The sequence below is a fragment of the Cydia strobilella genome, chromosome 13, assembly GCF_947568885.1.
Source record: "Cydia strobilella chromosome 13, ilCydStro3.1, whole genome shotgun sequence".
NCBI classification, from domain to species: Eukaryota; Metazoa; Arthropoda; class Insecta; order Lepidoptera; family Tortricidae; genus Cydia; species Cydia strobilella.
The window spans coordinates 14643906-14659827 of record NC_086053.1 but is presented as its reverse complement, the minus strand read 5'-3'; the positions used below and the strand labels follow the sequence as shown (position 1 = coordinate 14659827).

General features: G+C 39.5%; 1 protein-coding gene across 1 annotated transcript; it reads right to left on the bottom strand.

The window, feature by feature from the left end:
* Window positions 1-617: 617 nt before the first annotated feature.
* LOC134746792 (phosphoglucomutase) lies at window positions 618-15558 on the bottom strand. The gene is made up of 11 exons (XM_063681334.1): window positions 15193-15558; window positions 14518-14599; window positions 11260-11459; window positions 8975-9131; window positions 7797-7985; window positions 6226-6341; window positions 5343-5427; window positions 4046-4253; window positions 3465-3648; window positions 2072-2151; window positions 618-1563 (listed from the first exon to the last, which is right to left on the bottom strand). Exons 1-11 carry the CDS (start codon window positions 15430-15432, stop codon window positions 1425-1427), a joined length of 1680 nt encoding a protein of 559 aa, XP_063537404.1. The 5' UTR covers window positions 15433-15558; the 3' UTR covers window positions 618-1424.
* Between the last annotated feature and the right edge of the window lie 364 nt (window positions 15559-15922).

Genomic DNA, 15922 nt, shown 5'->3' with positions numbered 1-15922 from the left:
ACTGCACACTATCACATTAGATTATTGTATAATAAAGCTATCGATATTACACTTTAAACAATATTATTAATATTAATGAGCAAAAAACAAAGGAATTAATCACGAGGCTACTATCAAGATGGCGTTCGAACCGGAAGTCCCTCACGCTGATTGGTGCATGCAAAAGTCGTGCGTGAGATGCGCCAATCACCAACACGATCCTCAAGGTCGTATCAAATCCAGTTCAAAACAACAAGTTGTTAATAAAACTGAATCTATAGTTTGTCAAAGGACTGTCTCATTTCAAACATAGACAGAGAGAATCATACTTCTTTCATCTTTGTCTCACACTAGGTACTAGCACCCAAAAGAAAAGGATGAGTATAGTTTGTTTGTTCTTATTTACTGACATTTGTCTACTACTACTATAGTCATATTTTAAAACAATCTAAAGGTCCAGTTCTGTGTTGATAAATAAAACCTGCATTAAATAAGTACTTATTTTATTTTATTAAACAAGGTTCAATACAACATAATTCATTTGGTAACAGATAAACAACATAGACACTTTTTTAATATTGCAACTTTCGTCCCATAATTTTACAAATTATTATAACAATTTTTTATAACTTTAGATATAGATCGTGCAAAATACTTAATAATTGGGCATATAAAATTAAATTTCATTTACATTTATAAAATCTCTATAAATAAATATTTAGCAAAAAATACATTTTATAAATAGAAGTACATAAAAGCTTTCAGAATTTATAAAGATTTTAATTAGTTATTTATTTTAAGTTTAGTTTTATTTATTTTTAAATTTAGTTTTTAAGTTTTATAGGTTAGTTATTTAATTCTGTTTTATTTATAGATATATTGAATAATTGTGTCGATTTAAATAGCATTAAATATGTTTAACTGGATAAGGTGCTCATAAATCGATCTGTTTTGTAAATGTTTATAATAATGTTACTTCTTCTGGAAATAGAAAATGAACGCCGAGTCGTTACCCTGTATAAAGGTCGCCTATGGATTCGGCCAAATTTGTAGGCCAATAGGCCTGTTTCCCCTAAGAACAAATTAAATCACTTATGATAATATTTTAATTTGTGTTTTTCACAATACTATATAAACTATAAACGAGATTTACAAACGAAAAACATTACCAAGGCCCCGGGCACTAATTTGGTAATAATGGCAGCGGTTATAAAATCAACGAAAACACTAAAAAAATAAGATAAAATATGTTTTGCGAATTAAACAAAGAATGCGTTTTAAACGTAACAAATCGTTTTGATGTTTCACAAAGAGTCACTTGAAATAAAAAAAAATATTTGATTTTTTAATTTAAAAATTGAGGTAACGTTTGTTTACACTTTTGGCCAAATGCATCAGGTAGTTTACCATTTTCTTGTGTATAAGCAACCACTTTATATAGTAACTTATGTAATAACGGTGGGGGCGTCGCGGCCGGTGAACTTCTGCAGTTGGGATAGTTGCAGCGCCACCTGGATCAGCGGTCGCAGCATCACCTGCGCGTCGCCCAGGACGTCCGCGGCTTCGTACGAGTCGATGTATAGTCTGAAAAATACAAGCAAAATGTTTTTCTTCTTGTAAGTCTATTAAAATGTATGTCGATTGGGTCAAAAATAATGAATTGATTAAAAGAAATACTTGCAGACGAATCAAAGTAGAAGGGAAATAAAACACAGGGTGATTCAAAATAGATTAACAAGATGCATTCTAGATCCAGACACATCTGCAATTCTGACTTTAATGTCTATGGTATAACTAAAATGTGTAAACAAATTAATCAAACAAATCGATATTGTGCACGGTTTTAATAATTAAATCTGTTGAACTTCGTCTTAAACTCAGTCTGTCTGTTTTACAAAATTTTACAATTCTGTCTGACATATTTCTATGACCACACACCAACAGTCACATTCAAATTAGAATTTCCGATGTATGCGCGATAGCCCCAATTTCACAAATATATTCGTGATCATTCGTGAGCATCTTACACGGATATATCTCAAAGCGGCTGTAGTAGAAAATGATCTTCAAATAAATAATATACAATATTAACCTGACAGTAGCTCCGGAGCTGCCGGTTCCGCTCAGGCGCAGCACGATGCGAGACCCGTCTTCGAAGATAATCCTCAGACCCTGATCACGAAATGCAAAACGTACAATAAGTTATTTTCTTAACAAACAAATAAGGTATAGTCTGCATAATCTCAAATGACTTTTTCGTCTAAGACGGTAATATGTTAAACAAAAGCCATTGTCTCTTTTGTGTGAGCTGTTGGCCATTGTGTGTTGGCGCGTGCGGCGCTCACACACAATGGCCGACCGTTCACACAAAAGAGACAATGGCTTTTGTTTAACAGATTACCGTCTTGGACGAAAAAGTCATTTAAGAAGACGAAGACTATAAGCTACATTGTGGTTTCCAGCGAGTACACAGTAATTTTCTAATTGGATTTTCCCTTTTGACTGATGCTTGTTTGACTGGGTATATCGATGGCGGGCGTGCCAATTAAGCCACATTTTTTGAACTTTTGAAGCGATTTTTTTCAAAAATATTCACCGAATCAAATACTTTTTTTAAACGTTGCCACACGTTGACGGACGGATGGACAGACGGACATGACGAAATTATAAGGGTTCCGTTTTTCCAATTTTGTATACGGAACCCTAAAAATAGTCATAGTCACGCTACGGTCAATAGGGTCCACGAAGGAGAAGTTATCAACCACTTTAACGACGTAGATCTTGACCATCACATGGCGATCCTGCCAAGGCACCTATAAGGCACATTTCTTCACAGGGCGACCCTGTAGAGACTAAAATTATTAGTCCACGAACTGTCAAATCGTATGGGCTGCCATAACAATACACTAATAATATTAGACTAATATCGTTCGAGAAATGGGCCCCTGTTTCATAGCAACGCTACGGTCAATAGGGTCCATGTAGAAGTTTGTCAGCCACTTTGACCACATAAGTCTTTGTGAGATGAACTGACGAAGACGGGCGCGGTCATGCGTTGCTCGACGGTCATAATCTCGTTGCAGTAGTATTATTATATTCCTATCTTCACAGGGCGACCCTGACTAGGCATACCTGTTTCAGTTACAGTCGATAGGGTTCATGTATGAAAAGTTATCGGCCAATTTAACGACGTAGGTCTTTAACATCACATGGCGACCCAGCCACGGCTCCTATCACGGCTCCGGTCACATATTTTCACAGGGCGACCCTGCCAAGACATACCTGTTTCATAGCCACACTACGGTCGATAGGGTCCATGTAAGAGAAGTTATCGGCCACTTTAACGATGTAGTTCTTTGAACCCGACGTGTGAGATGAACCGACGAAGCCGGACGCGGTCATGCGTTGCTCCAGGCCGGTCATAATCTCGCTGCAATAGTATTATTAGATTCCTATCTTCACAGGGCGAACCTGTCTAGACATACCTGTTTCATAGCCACGCTACGGTCGATAGGGTCCATGTAAGAGAAGTTATCGGCCACTTTAACGATGTAGGTCTTTGAACCGGACGTGTGAGATGAACCGACGAAGCCGGACGCGGTCATGCGTTGCTCGAGGGCGGTCATCATCTCGTTGCACGGGTCGCTGGCGCATTCTTCGTAGTCGTATCTGAAATAAAAATCGTAAATTGATATAGGTATGGGCAGGAGTATCCCACTTTGCCAAGGGATTTAGAACTTTAGTAAAAGACAATACTCCCCTACTCTATGACTGACAGCCAAGCGGGAGCCGGAAGCGGCCCATAGTCCTTCCTTTGCTCACGCATAGTCTAAGCCAAGCTCTCTTTCCCACACTAGCTTGCCAAGGGATTTAGAAGTTTAATACTCACCTAGTAAAGTAGTTCCTTCCGTATTTAGCCCAGTGTTCCTTCAGTATCTCCTCAACTGATTTGCACGTGACAGCGATGACAGTACCAAGCTATAGCCTATAGTCCGTCCTTTTCTCACGCATAGTCTGCGCCAAGCTCTCTTTCCCACACTAGCTTGTTTAGAACTTTAATACTCACCTAGTAAAGTAGTTCCTTCCGTATTTGGCCCAGTGTTCCTTCAGTATCTCCTCCACTGATTTGCCGGTGACAGCTATGACTGACAGCCAAGCGAGAGCGGCCCATAGTCCGTCCTTTTCTCGCACGTGGTCTGAGCCGGTGCCGAAACTCTCTTCCCCGCAGAGGGAGAGGCGACCAGCGTCCATTAGGTTACCGAAGTATTTCCAACCTTAAGTAATAAAACATAAGGTTAATATTAGCCTGTCGTTAAGTACGTACTAAGTAATAAAACGAATAAATTAAATGACTGTGTGAAGAAACGTCAATGGTAAAAAAGTTTGCATCATTGACCGAGCCAGCGTGAAGAGCCTCAGTTTCAGCTTAAGAAAATTAAAATGCATGCGGAAATATCATGAATCTAGTATACCTGGATCGGTCATGAGGGGCGGGGGGAAATGACCGAACGGGATAGTCTTATGTATCTTTCAGTAGGACTAGCAGAGAAAGCGCTGTTATTGTTTGTCTTTGTCACAGTCTCACATTTTTTTTATTCCCCACCGTAAATTTAGTATGGTTTATGGTGGGCTACAAATCTTCTCGGCCAATCATATTGTCGCATTGCGTATGTTTTGTCCCTCACGGGCGCACGCGTATAGCTGATCTATGTAATGCTAGGTCTATAGGAAATATGCATGTATATGAGATCGCATTTTTAACTGATTCTCGTGAAATTTTGTGAGTAGGTTTGATAATTACGAATAGTATAGATTTTTGTCGATTTCTTTTTAGAAAAAATTCAAGACAGACCCGTTAGTACACATGTAGTCGCCATCAGGTATATCACAGCGGCCGAGGCGCTCACAAATATCTGAACACGCCTCTATTGTCAAGGGGCTAGAGTGCGTGTTCAGATATATTTGACCACCTCGGCCGCTCCGAAATATCTGATGGCGACTGTACATATATCGATACCCTAGTTGACAAAGTTGACACTCGTACTGATTATGCGGAAATTTTGGTTGTGATTGTGACATAAATCGGTCCACTATGGTACTACCTGATTTGTGTTTACAACAAAAAGTTTATCGTAATTAGTGCGAGTGTGAACTAGGGTATCGATATATTAACAGTGAGTATTTTCATACCAAGGGAAGGAGACGGAGGGACCAAGGAGAACGTACATAGATCAAGTAAAGAAAAAACTCAACGTCGTGTCGTATCAGGCTGTCAAGGAGAATGTAGAGGACCGACATACATGGAAATCGCTCGCCCGACAAGAGTCTAACTCTTAAATATATGATGATGATGATTTTCATACCAGTGGGCACTTCGAAGATCTCCTTCCCCAAGTCGTTGGCGACGCGGTCGACAGCGGCGGCGGTGGGCATGGAACGCGCGAAGCCCTACAAAACATAACAAAAATTGCATTGATGATGATGATTCCTGACCGATTTCGGCATCAACTGTGATCTTTGGAGTAAGCATTTATAATTAGCATTATTAGAATGTAGCTGCTCCACTCTCTAGTGCGCCTTTACTGGCACGCGAGCCAATGAGGGCTATCGTTTTTGTGCTCACAGGTTGGCGCCACTGTAGATGTAGGTCCAGAAAAACAGATCTCAAAATTCAAAAACGTCTAAATGTGGCATTTTTTTCTGTCTGTTTAATTTTGCATATATTTTAGTTTTCACTTTTTTTAAACTACTAACATTTATTGAGCTATATGTATATGTTTACCATGATTAATTAAAAATGGACAAAGATTTACCACAATTGTGAATAAGGAGTGAAAATTCCTGATAAAAACCTTGAAACCCCTAAAACTTCTATGCATTTGACATTTTGAAAGACCTCCACCTACACTAGCGCCCCTAGCGGCGAAATAAAACGCGGTAGCCCTCATTAAAGGCCTATCCTGCTAAATATTTGAGCACGATACAAGTAAGCACACGATAGTAGATTGTGTCACAAGGCAAAATGACATATTTACGGCGATGGCGTACATTGAATCCTGAACGAAGCGAAGGATTCTATAATTGAATCCTGAGCGTAGCGAGGGATTCTTTAATATAATCCTAAGCGAACTCGGCGCCGTCGACTGGACAGAAAGGGCTTTGGACAGAGTAGCATGGCAGTCTTTGGTGTCGGAGGCCAAGATCCACTTCGGGTCTTCGCGCCACAGCAGTAAGTAAGTACAGTACCTTGACTCCATTACGTTGGAAATAGGGGATCAGAGCCGCGTGCGCCGCCAGTACAGCCAAAGAGTCAGATGGAGTTACGAAGAGGGCATCACGGCCTATTATCATATTGCGGTCGCCTGCGGAAGACAATCATAATTAAATCTCCTTCTTCCTCGCGTTATCGTTAGCCTGGGGTCCGCTTGACAACTAATCCCATCGGACGTAGGCACTAGTTTTTACGAAAGCGACTAACATACTGAACTTCCAACCTAGAGGGGAAACTAGGCCTTATTAGGACTGTTTCCTCACGGTTTTCTTTTCACTGAAAAGTAACTGGCAAATAACAAATGATATTATTACGTAATAGGTTCCGAAAAACTCATTGGTACGAGCCGGGGTTTGAACCCGCGACCTACGGATTGAAAGTCGCACGCTCTTATCGCTAGGCCACCGGAGTGCATGTTTGATAAAAATTGGTTATTTATACAATAATAATTAAATAACCAATGTTTATCAAACATGTGCGGCAAGTTATTGGGTTTGGTTTATTTTAACAGCTTGGAAAACATCATGTTGCGGTAGGAACACTATGATATCTAGATACCTATTTCCGACCGACGATCGGTGTGACCTGTGGGTACTTGGGTAGTGACCTTGCCTATGAAGGCAATGGCACAGATATTGGTTCCTGAGTCATTGTTGTTTTCTATGTATTTATAATATATCGTTGTCTGAATACCCACAACACAAGCCTTCTTGAGCTTACCGTAGGGCTGTCAATTCGTGTAATTTCCTTGCCTTTATTGCTGTACATTTAAGACTCCGATTTGTATACAATATCACGTAAGGTCTACGTGGATGGGAAACTGTGAGTAAGCACAATAAGTGAAGCATTTGGACACAGATTTTAGAGTTGGAACCAGCAGTCAGTGAAAATATCTACTTGTGGGTTAAGTCAGTGGAATCATTAAGTATTTACCATCGCCATGAAAAGCCGCCCAGAGTCATAATGAGGGGTCATTGACGAAGTCTTCTTATAAACAGTTAATGACCGCCGCGACCAAATCAGTAGCATAAATCAAGTTAGGGTCAGAGGATAGCCATTTATGCAAAGACAGATTCGCGAAGTCTACAGCGCATCTACAAATCACAGTCCATCATAAGTCTACTTACCATCTTCTTCTTCTTTGCCTGGCCCTTTCCCATTTTATTTGGGGTCGGCCCTCCGTATCACGCGTCTCCAGGCAGCTCGGTCCTGGGTCGTCTCCTTGTTGACTTGGGCTACTTTGAGGTTCTTATCTACTACGGACATCCATGTGATTCGGGGTCTTCCTCGTCCTCGGGGTAAGTCTACTTACCATCATAAGTCATAATCCCCTCCTTTGACCGCCACGACCAAATCAACGGCATACTCGTAAGTCAGGTTGGGGTCAGGATAGGCGCCCCCAAAATATTTCGGTGGAATCACTTGATAACATTATTGTATCCGTTTCAGCTTGGTATAGGTATGCTTGTCAAACGAAACAATTGACGTTTTTTTGTCAATTCTCTTTTTGGAAAAAATTCAAGCGCACACAGCCACTGGTACTTACCATCGCCATCGAAAGCGGCCCCCAAATCATAGTCCCCTCCTTTGACCGCCGCGACCAAATCAGCAGCATAAGTCAGGTTGGGGTCAGGATGGGCGCCCCCGAAGTCTTCCAGTGGGGTCACTCGACGCACGTTGTTTACGGACGCACCCAGCTCATCGATGAAGATGGCTTGCACGTATGGGCCGGTTACTGGAGAGAAAATGAAAGGTTGTTGAAAGGTTAGGTTTCATTTGATATATAACTTAGAAATTAGGGTCTTAATCTTTATACAAATACAAAAAGCTTAAAAAAAGTGTTCCTCATAAATATCGAATTGTTTCGACGTCGCGTGCGGTTAACGAAACGCGTGTTGAAGGTCGCGCTCCATTGCACAGATAATAGGCTAGATGATAAATATATCATGAGTTTTTCGGAACTTATGTACGAAATATCATTTGATATTTACCAGTCGCTTTTCGGAGAAGGAAAACATCGTGAGGAAACCGGACTAATCCCAACAAGGCCTAGTTTCCCCTCTGGGTTGGAAGGTCAGATGGCAGTCGCTTTCGTAAAAACTAGTGCCTACGCCAATTCTTGGGGTTAGTTGCCAAGCGGACCCCAGGCTCCCATGAGCCGTGGCAAAATGCCGGGACAACGCGAGGAAGATGGAAGATGGATGGATAAATATTTCATTAATGGTACTAATCGATCAGGTGCATGTAGGATCAAATGTCTATATGGGACCCATTGCATTAAAGCAATACAAAAGTCAGAAATGATAGTCAAAGTCCGACAGTCTTACTTCACTCGCGAAACGCTTCTAAAAAAACGATGTGAACGTGACGTCAAGGTCACTGAGAGCCCATCTTGAAGTATGGACAAAACAAGAAAATTGCGTTTTTGTCGGTGAAATATTGCGTTTATGTACATAGTTGCCATACAATTTTTTTTTGGTTAAAATATAAGAAATCGAATGGTAACCTTTTAACCTGTTTGGAAGTTTAAAAAAAACTTATATTTAAAACTTTCAGGTCCTGCATTTTTGTATTATTTCCATATATTATTTTAATATCCACATTATTGTGATAAATTGCTCCTGTGCTAAATCTATTACTAGATTTTGTTATAAAATTAAACATGTGTCATAATCCCTATTACCTATTAGTACCTAAGAACTACTATATGATCAGTAAAATTACCTCCACTCATAGAATCAATGAGTACGTTGAAGGGTTTCCTCTGCTTGGTGCCCTGGATGAGTGACTTGATCTTGGGGAAGTCGAAGATCTCCTTCATGTAGCTCACATAGTCCTGGACGGGGTCGATGACCTCTACTACGAATGGTCTGCTGTCCACCTGTAACATTTGTGCTATTTTAATGTACTTTAATTTTGGAAGCTCTGAATCAGGTCAGATTTTTTTTACAGAGTTGAGCGATTTAATAACCAAACTTGCAAGTTAACTCTTAACTTTCCATTATGCAATTCGCCACACGACTGAGCGCGCTTGGTGTAACTAAATGCGATTTTGACTCCAATGTATCGGCCCCATTTATAGTGCTCGTAAGGCCGGTCTTTACGAAAAAATTTTCATTGACTCGTTTTACCATAAAGAGAAGATTTCTAGTGAACATATTCAATACCAGTATTAATAATGATATTCTGTTGTGCCTCAACCTCATGTTTCACCTGTATTTGTACCAACATTAACGCAATAAAAATATTATTATTATGATGGATTCCGGAATTCCGGTATTGTGGCCCAATATCGGATCTCAATACCGGTTTTGAGGCAACAGCAAAAATTTTAATAATAATCTTTTCCATAAAATTTACATATTATCAGTTAATACTGTGAACTGATCTGCAGGTTATGGCGACAAATCTAAGATACCTACTAATAAAGATCTATAAGAAGGAAAAAAATCTAATCTCAGATTGTTACATTTTTGCATTGTCATGTATGACACATTCATTAAACAATAGTTTGTAACAAACACACATGAGTTATCAACTTATCAGATAATTATCATGACGATGCAAAATACTTCGAAAGAACTTATTTTTAGAAATAAGAACTCTAATGCCATGGTATCATCTGGTTCCGTACCCAAAGGGTAAAAACGGGACCCTATTACTAAGACTCCGCTGTCCGTCTGTCACCAGGCTGTATCTCATGACCCGTGATAGCTAGACAGTTGAAATTGTCACAGATGATGTATTTCTGTTGCCGCTATAACAACAAATACTAAAAAGTACGGAACCGTCGGTGCGCGAGTCCGATTCGCACTTGGTCGGTTTTTTTATATATACCGCGTTGGGGACAACCCAGCATACAGCCTCATAGTAAGCGGTTACGTGACCTATGGACGCTTGCAACGCTTTAAAACATGTACACTTCTCTCACTTGAAACTATCGTGAGACATATTTCAAAATATTTATCAGTACGGTTTTTACTCACTATTATTTTTAGTCGCTTTCGCCAAAAAATAATAGTGAGTAAAAACCGTACTGATAAATATGTACACTGCTATTTAAAGAACGCCATACTGTAGTGTAAGTCTCTCAAGAAAAACCTCAGTACATCAACTCCAAATACTAACTATCAGTGACGGAGCGTCAAAAATACCTACATACATGCATGCCACCGTTAATTTGGCCCACTTATTCATCGAGATTTGTAAGATAATGTTTTCAGTTATCTTAAAAGCAAGTCAGTGGGTATCATGTTTTTAGATATCTATATTAGTTGAAGTTGGATCGCCCACGCACATTTGATACTACTATAGCCTCCTAAGGCCCAGCAATAGAAATGAAAAATCCAAAATTTGCCACTGAAATTTGAACCTATAGTGTAAAAAATAGAGTTGATTTTGCGTTGTTTGAAAATTAAACGAAACAAAGGAAAAGCGAGTGTTCCAATTGAATATGATTTAAATTCGAACTGAAGAAGTACTATAGGGCCTTGGGTCTTAGGAGGATACTACTCACGGTAGCAAGGTACGCTCAATGCTGCTGGCACGTACAGGGAAACTACACACAGAACATTGGCTAAACCAGACTGGATGCAGACAGGCCAAACAAGCCATGCCTGGCATCAACGGAAAGCTCACAAGGGTGCTCCTTCAATTAGGAAAGACCCGACTGAGCATGGTAACCAGTGTCATAACAGGTCATGGACTATTTAACAAACATCTTTTTATAACAGGTGTCACAGACAGTCCCCTATGCAGAGGATGCATGGAGACAGAAGAAACAGCCTCTCACGTGGTGCTGGAGTGCAACGGAGTGGCCCCAAACAGGGCAAAACATCTCGGATCCCCGAGAGACCTCCCCGAGGTCCTACTCAACATCAAAGGTTTGATAGGTTTCCTCGAGGAGCTGGGCTGGCAGGACTAGCCCACCCCCATGTCACGCAAAATAGGCGCCAGTCGTCGAGTTGCGGAAAATAGCCCAAACTACAATACAATACAATACTACTCACGGTAAAGTTAAAGACGCCAGTTTCATCAACAGGGCAGTTGAGGTCCGGGACGGTCTTATACTCCTTGATGGTGGTGGTGAGCGCATGGATCTCGTTGGTGGTGTTATCAGGGGCTGGTCCGCCATTGCTGCAGTTGAACTTGATGCCGAAGTCGTTGTTGATGCCGCCTGGGTTGTGGGAGGCGGTTAGGACTATGCCTCCTGAAAGAGATTATAAATAAATATTTGTGTCGTTTTAAAGCAAAAGGTACCACATTGTCGCTTGCCATAAGAACGCTCTGACAGGTCTTTCGTATAAAAATACAAGCAATTTTCGTCCTTATGGTAAGCGACAATGTGGTACCTTTTTCTTGAAATCGTCACAATTATACATGACCCAATCGCAAATTTAACGGCCTCCTAGCCTATACTATCCAAAAACGAAGTGGCGAGTCTGGTCATAAAGCAATCTCTTTCACTCTTGGTTGGTCTTAACAAGGGTAAGAGATAGCATGATGATTATTTATAATCTCAGTCGCCAGTTAGTTTTGCGGTAAGTATAGTCGGTAATGACCCTGCCCTATGAAGCAGGATTTCGAATCACGGTGAGGGCATTGATGTGAGTATTTATCTACATATTAATGGCGCTATTCATAAACGCCTAGGGGTCCACTGACTATCAGTCCGCCGGACGATATCGGCCTGTCAGTTGTTCGGGACTGTCAAATTTTTGTTCTAACTGACAGGCCGATATCGTCCGGCGGACTGATAGTCAGTGGGCCCCTTTACTGGCCTGAATTAGCTATGAATCGTTTGTCTTTATCTGTCATTTTGACTTGATGTATTTGTAAGAAAGGGGTGGGTTGGGAAGGGATAATTTAACGAAATCAGGTCCTATATCATCGCCTAGTACCACAGCCTAGTACCCATAGTACAGTCGCCATCAGATATATCGGAGCGGCCTAGGTGCTCAAAAATATCTGAACACGCACTCTAACGCCTTGACAATAGAGGCGTGTTCAGATATTTGTGAGCACCTTGACCGCTCCGATATATCTGATGGAGACTGTACAATGTACATACAAACTTTGCTTAGTTTGGGGCTAGGTCGATCTGCGAAAGGTTGCCCCCTAATATTTGTTTATTTCTAAACACTAATCACAATCAGAGTATCCGGATCCGGACTAGTATAAATAAGGTTTAGTTTCCCCTATATGTTGGAAGGTCAAGTGGCGTCAATCACTTTCAATATTATCATCCCAGTTTGACAGGGTTTGATTCATATAATTGAAATACCATATCATAACTCGATCTAAATTTTCTGCTAATTATTAAAGCTGATTGTGTAGAGAAAAATTTTATACACATTTATAACCATAGCGGTAACCGAGGACAGAATTAGATACACAGTATTGCAGTTAATGTGGGGCCTTGACTTGAGTTACACTCCATAAATGCTAAGAAAGTCGATGGCAGATGAAAGTAAACACAAACAAATAAAAAAATTGTATTAGGCTAGCTTACAGTATACATACATCACTTAATAAGCAATTGTAGAAGATAAACATATTGATTCATTAGGACATGGCTCTATAGTGGCCTAGGAAGCAAATTGATTGACTGTACACCGGGCCCAAGTTAGGGTGCGTTTCGAGCAGAGATGTGCTATGCTGTTTTACATACATTTGAAACGTAGCTGTAGCTGGAGCTGCGTTTCAAATGTATGAAAACATACATAGCACATCACACCCTTAGAGCGGCTTGGAGAGCACTAAAAGTTGTTACATCCCTCGTTCATGAGGATAAGACAAAAAAAAGATTAACACAAGCAGTATAAAACAACCGGCCAAGTGCGAGTCGGACTCACGCACTGAGGGTTCCGTATTTTTTAGTATTTGTTGTTATAGCGGCAACAGAAATACATCATCTGTGAAAATTATCTAAACTATCATGGTTCATGAGATACAGCCTGGTGACAGACAGACAGCGGAGTCTTAGTAATAGGGTCCCGTTTTTACCCTTTGGGTACGGAACCCTAAAAACCAAGTCAAGGTTGTAAACCTTAATATGCAGATGTCGCTAGTGACGTCATCACAGTTGCAATGACTAAATTCGCGTGGATTGACGGTTGGTCAGCTGGCACAATTAATATATTTATTATATTTCAGACAGCTGTCTGAAAACTGATTCTAGAATCAGTTTTCAGACAGCTAGATTAGAAATCACTTGGCATAAATATTGGAGGAAAAAACCTGACACATCTAAGATTTGCGGATGATCTGGCCCTGTTTGCAAGAAGTAGTAAAGACTTAGAATATATGATGAACACATTGAACATAGAGAGCAAAAAAGTTGGACTTGAAATGAATTATAGCAAAACTAAAGTTATGTCAAATAGCAACAAAAATCAGATAACTATAAAAAATGAAAATATAAAGTATGTCGACCAATACATATACCTGGGAAAACAAGTAAGCTTCAACCCAAATGCAAACGAACAGGAAATTGAGAGAAGAACTAAAAACACCTGGAATAAGTACTGGAGTCTAAAAGAAACCCTAAAAAGCGACCTACCTATCAAGCTTAAGAAGAAGGTAATGGATATGTGCATACTCCCAACAATGATCTATGCATGCCAAACATGGAAATTCACTTCAAAGGCCAAAAGGACGATAGTTTCATGCCAAAGGGGCATGGAACGGAGTATACTTAAAATAAGAAAAATTTACAAGATCAGACATTCCATAATCCGAGAAAAAACTAAGCTTATAGACGCACTAAGCCAGGCCCAGAAACAAAAATGGAGATGGGCTGGCCATGTTGCCAGACTCCAAGACGAGAGGTGGACTTTTCACACAACGGCCTGGAAAGGTCCAGACGGAAAGAGGAAGAGAAGACGGCCATTGGCACGATGGTCGGACGACATAATTAAAACAGTGGGGGCCAACTGGATATGGGAGGCCCAAGACCGAAGAAAGTGGCAGATTCTGGAAGAGGCCTATACCTCTTAGGAGGGTTCTGGAGTGATCATTAGATATTAGACATTTAGAAAAATTTAGATTAAGTTTCAACCCAGAAATAAAAGGCTTTTTTATTTTATTTATATATTTAACACATTGGACCGGCAATCCAAGGAAGTGGGTTCGAGTCCCACGTTGACCAGAGTTGATCTGATCATCATTGATTTTTTCATTGTGATTGACTTCTACTGTATATTCAATTTATAGAGTATAATAAAGTTGTAAAAAAATATTATTTTCAGGGTGTCCTGAGGACTTACCAAGAGTATTGTACTTTCTGATGATGCATGACACTGCTGGAGTGGAAAGGATGCCGTTTTGGCCCACTAATAGTTTGCCAACCTAAAAGAAGATTCGATGAAATAAATTTCTGTGAAAAAAGGTATTCTTTCCTATATCTAGTAAATATCGTAAGCTAATTTTGGGCAATGAATTATACTTTTAAGGTTGTACTATTTCTAATTTTAAATATAAGAACTCATACACTTTATTTAGGCCTCTTAAATAATTATACTGTAGTAAATATTTGAGAAAATCTAACCAAAAATAATGTGAAAAGGGATAGAAAATTAGAATTGCAATAACAATGTCAATAGAACAAAGTATTGATTGCTTAAAATATTTGAACGAAAAATTATTTTATCACTAACTGCAACACAGAAAGTTAATTATGTCTATGATAGTAATTTAGGATAACTTGTCGTTTATTAAGAAATAAACTTCATAAAAATAAGCGAAAATAATACATTAAAAAATAAGTGATTGTTCTCAATTGTAAATTTATGATGAAAAATAGATAAGAAATTATTCAATAATAAAAGCTAAGCCGCAATCTACGTCGGGAATGCAGTGAATCGTACTTTAATTGCAAGAAAAAACTTTAATAGGTTATTTATACGGTTGTTGAAGAATATAATGAATATTTATTTACGTACCCCGTTTCCAGCGCAGATCTTTATAATTTTATCTACGACTTCTTTAACTAGGTATCTTCCATCTCCGCCCACCACGAGCGTAGAACCCACGATACTATCCTTGTTAGCGTCCAAAATACTCTGGATAAAGTTTTCTGTGTAGTTTTCTTGCAGAAAAACTTTTACTTTTTTACGTAAACCACTAGTACCCGGCTTTTGCCCGTCGAAAGGGGTTGTATTAACAGTAACAACGCTAGGCATTTTCACTGGACAATAGATAGGTCTGGGTCGCAATTTATGAGCGAGTTATCTCGCCGACGCACTGTTATAAAATAAGTTTATTTATCTCGGTTCGTAGGTCAACGAGTAGTCGAGTACAGTCGCCGAACAATTCGAAGCTGTCAAACGCAATGTCAATCAAGGTCAACGAATGGCTGCGTTCAGAAATTGCTCGAATTTATATATACTTTGTCAAAGGACTGTCTCATTTCAAACATAGACAGAGAGAATCATACTATCTTTGTCTTACCCAACCTTACCTTACTAGCACCCAAAAGAAAAGGATGAGTATAGTTTTTTTGTTCTTATTTACTGACAAGATTTGCTTGACCAACTATAAATGGTTTTAAAATTATGTACAGTGCATGAATACACTTTACTTATTTTAATCTTGCTGATTAAACCTAGTGAACATGGTGTGATTAATTAGTGCTATTAAAAATAGAAATCACGAATGTTATCGATACTTATA

Excerpts from the sequence above, each read along its gene's own strand:
- LOC134746792 (XM_063681334.1), bottom strand. The coding sequence starts at position 15,432 with ATGCCTAGCGTTGTTACTGTTAATACAACCCCTTTCGACGGGCAAAAG. Across the intron at positions 9,132-11,259 it reads CTGGCGTCTTTAACTTTACC|GTGGACAGCAGACCATTCGT; the intron begins GTGAGTAGTATT and ends CAAATGTTACAG. Across the intron at positions 7,986-8,974 it reads CATTGATTCTATGAGTGGAG|TAACCGGCCCATACGTGCAA; the intron begins GTAATTTTACTG and ends TTTTCTCTCCAG.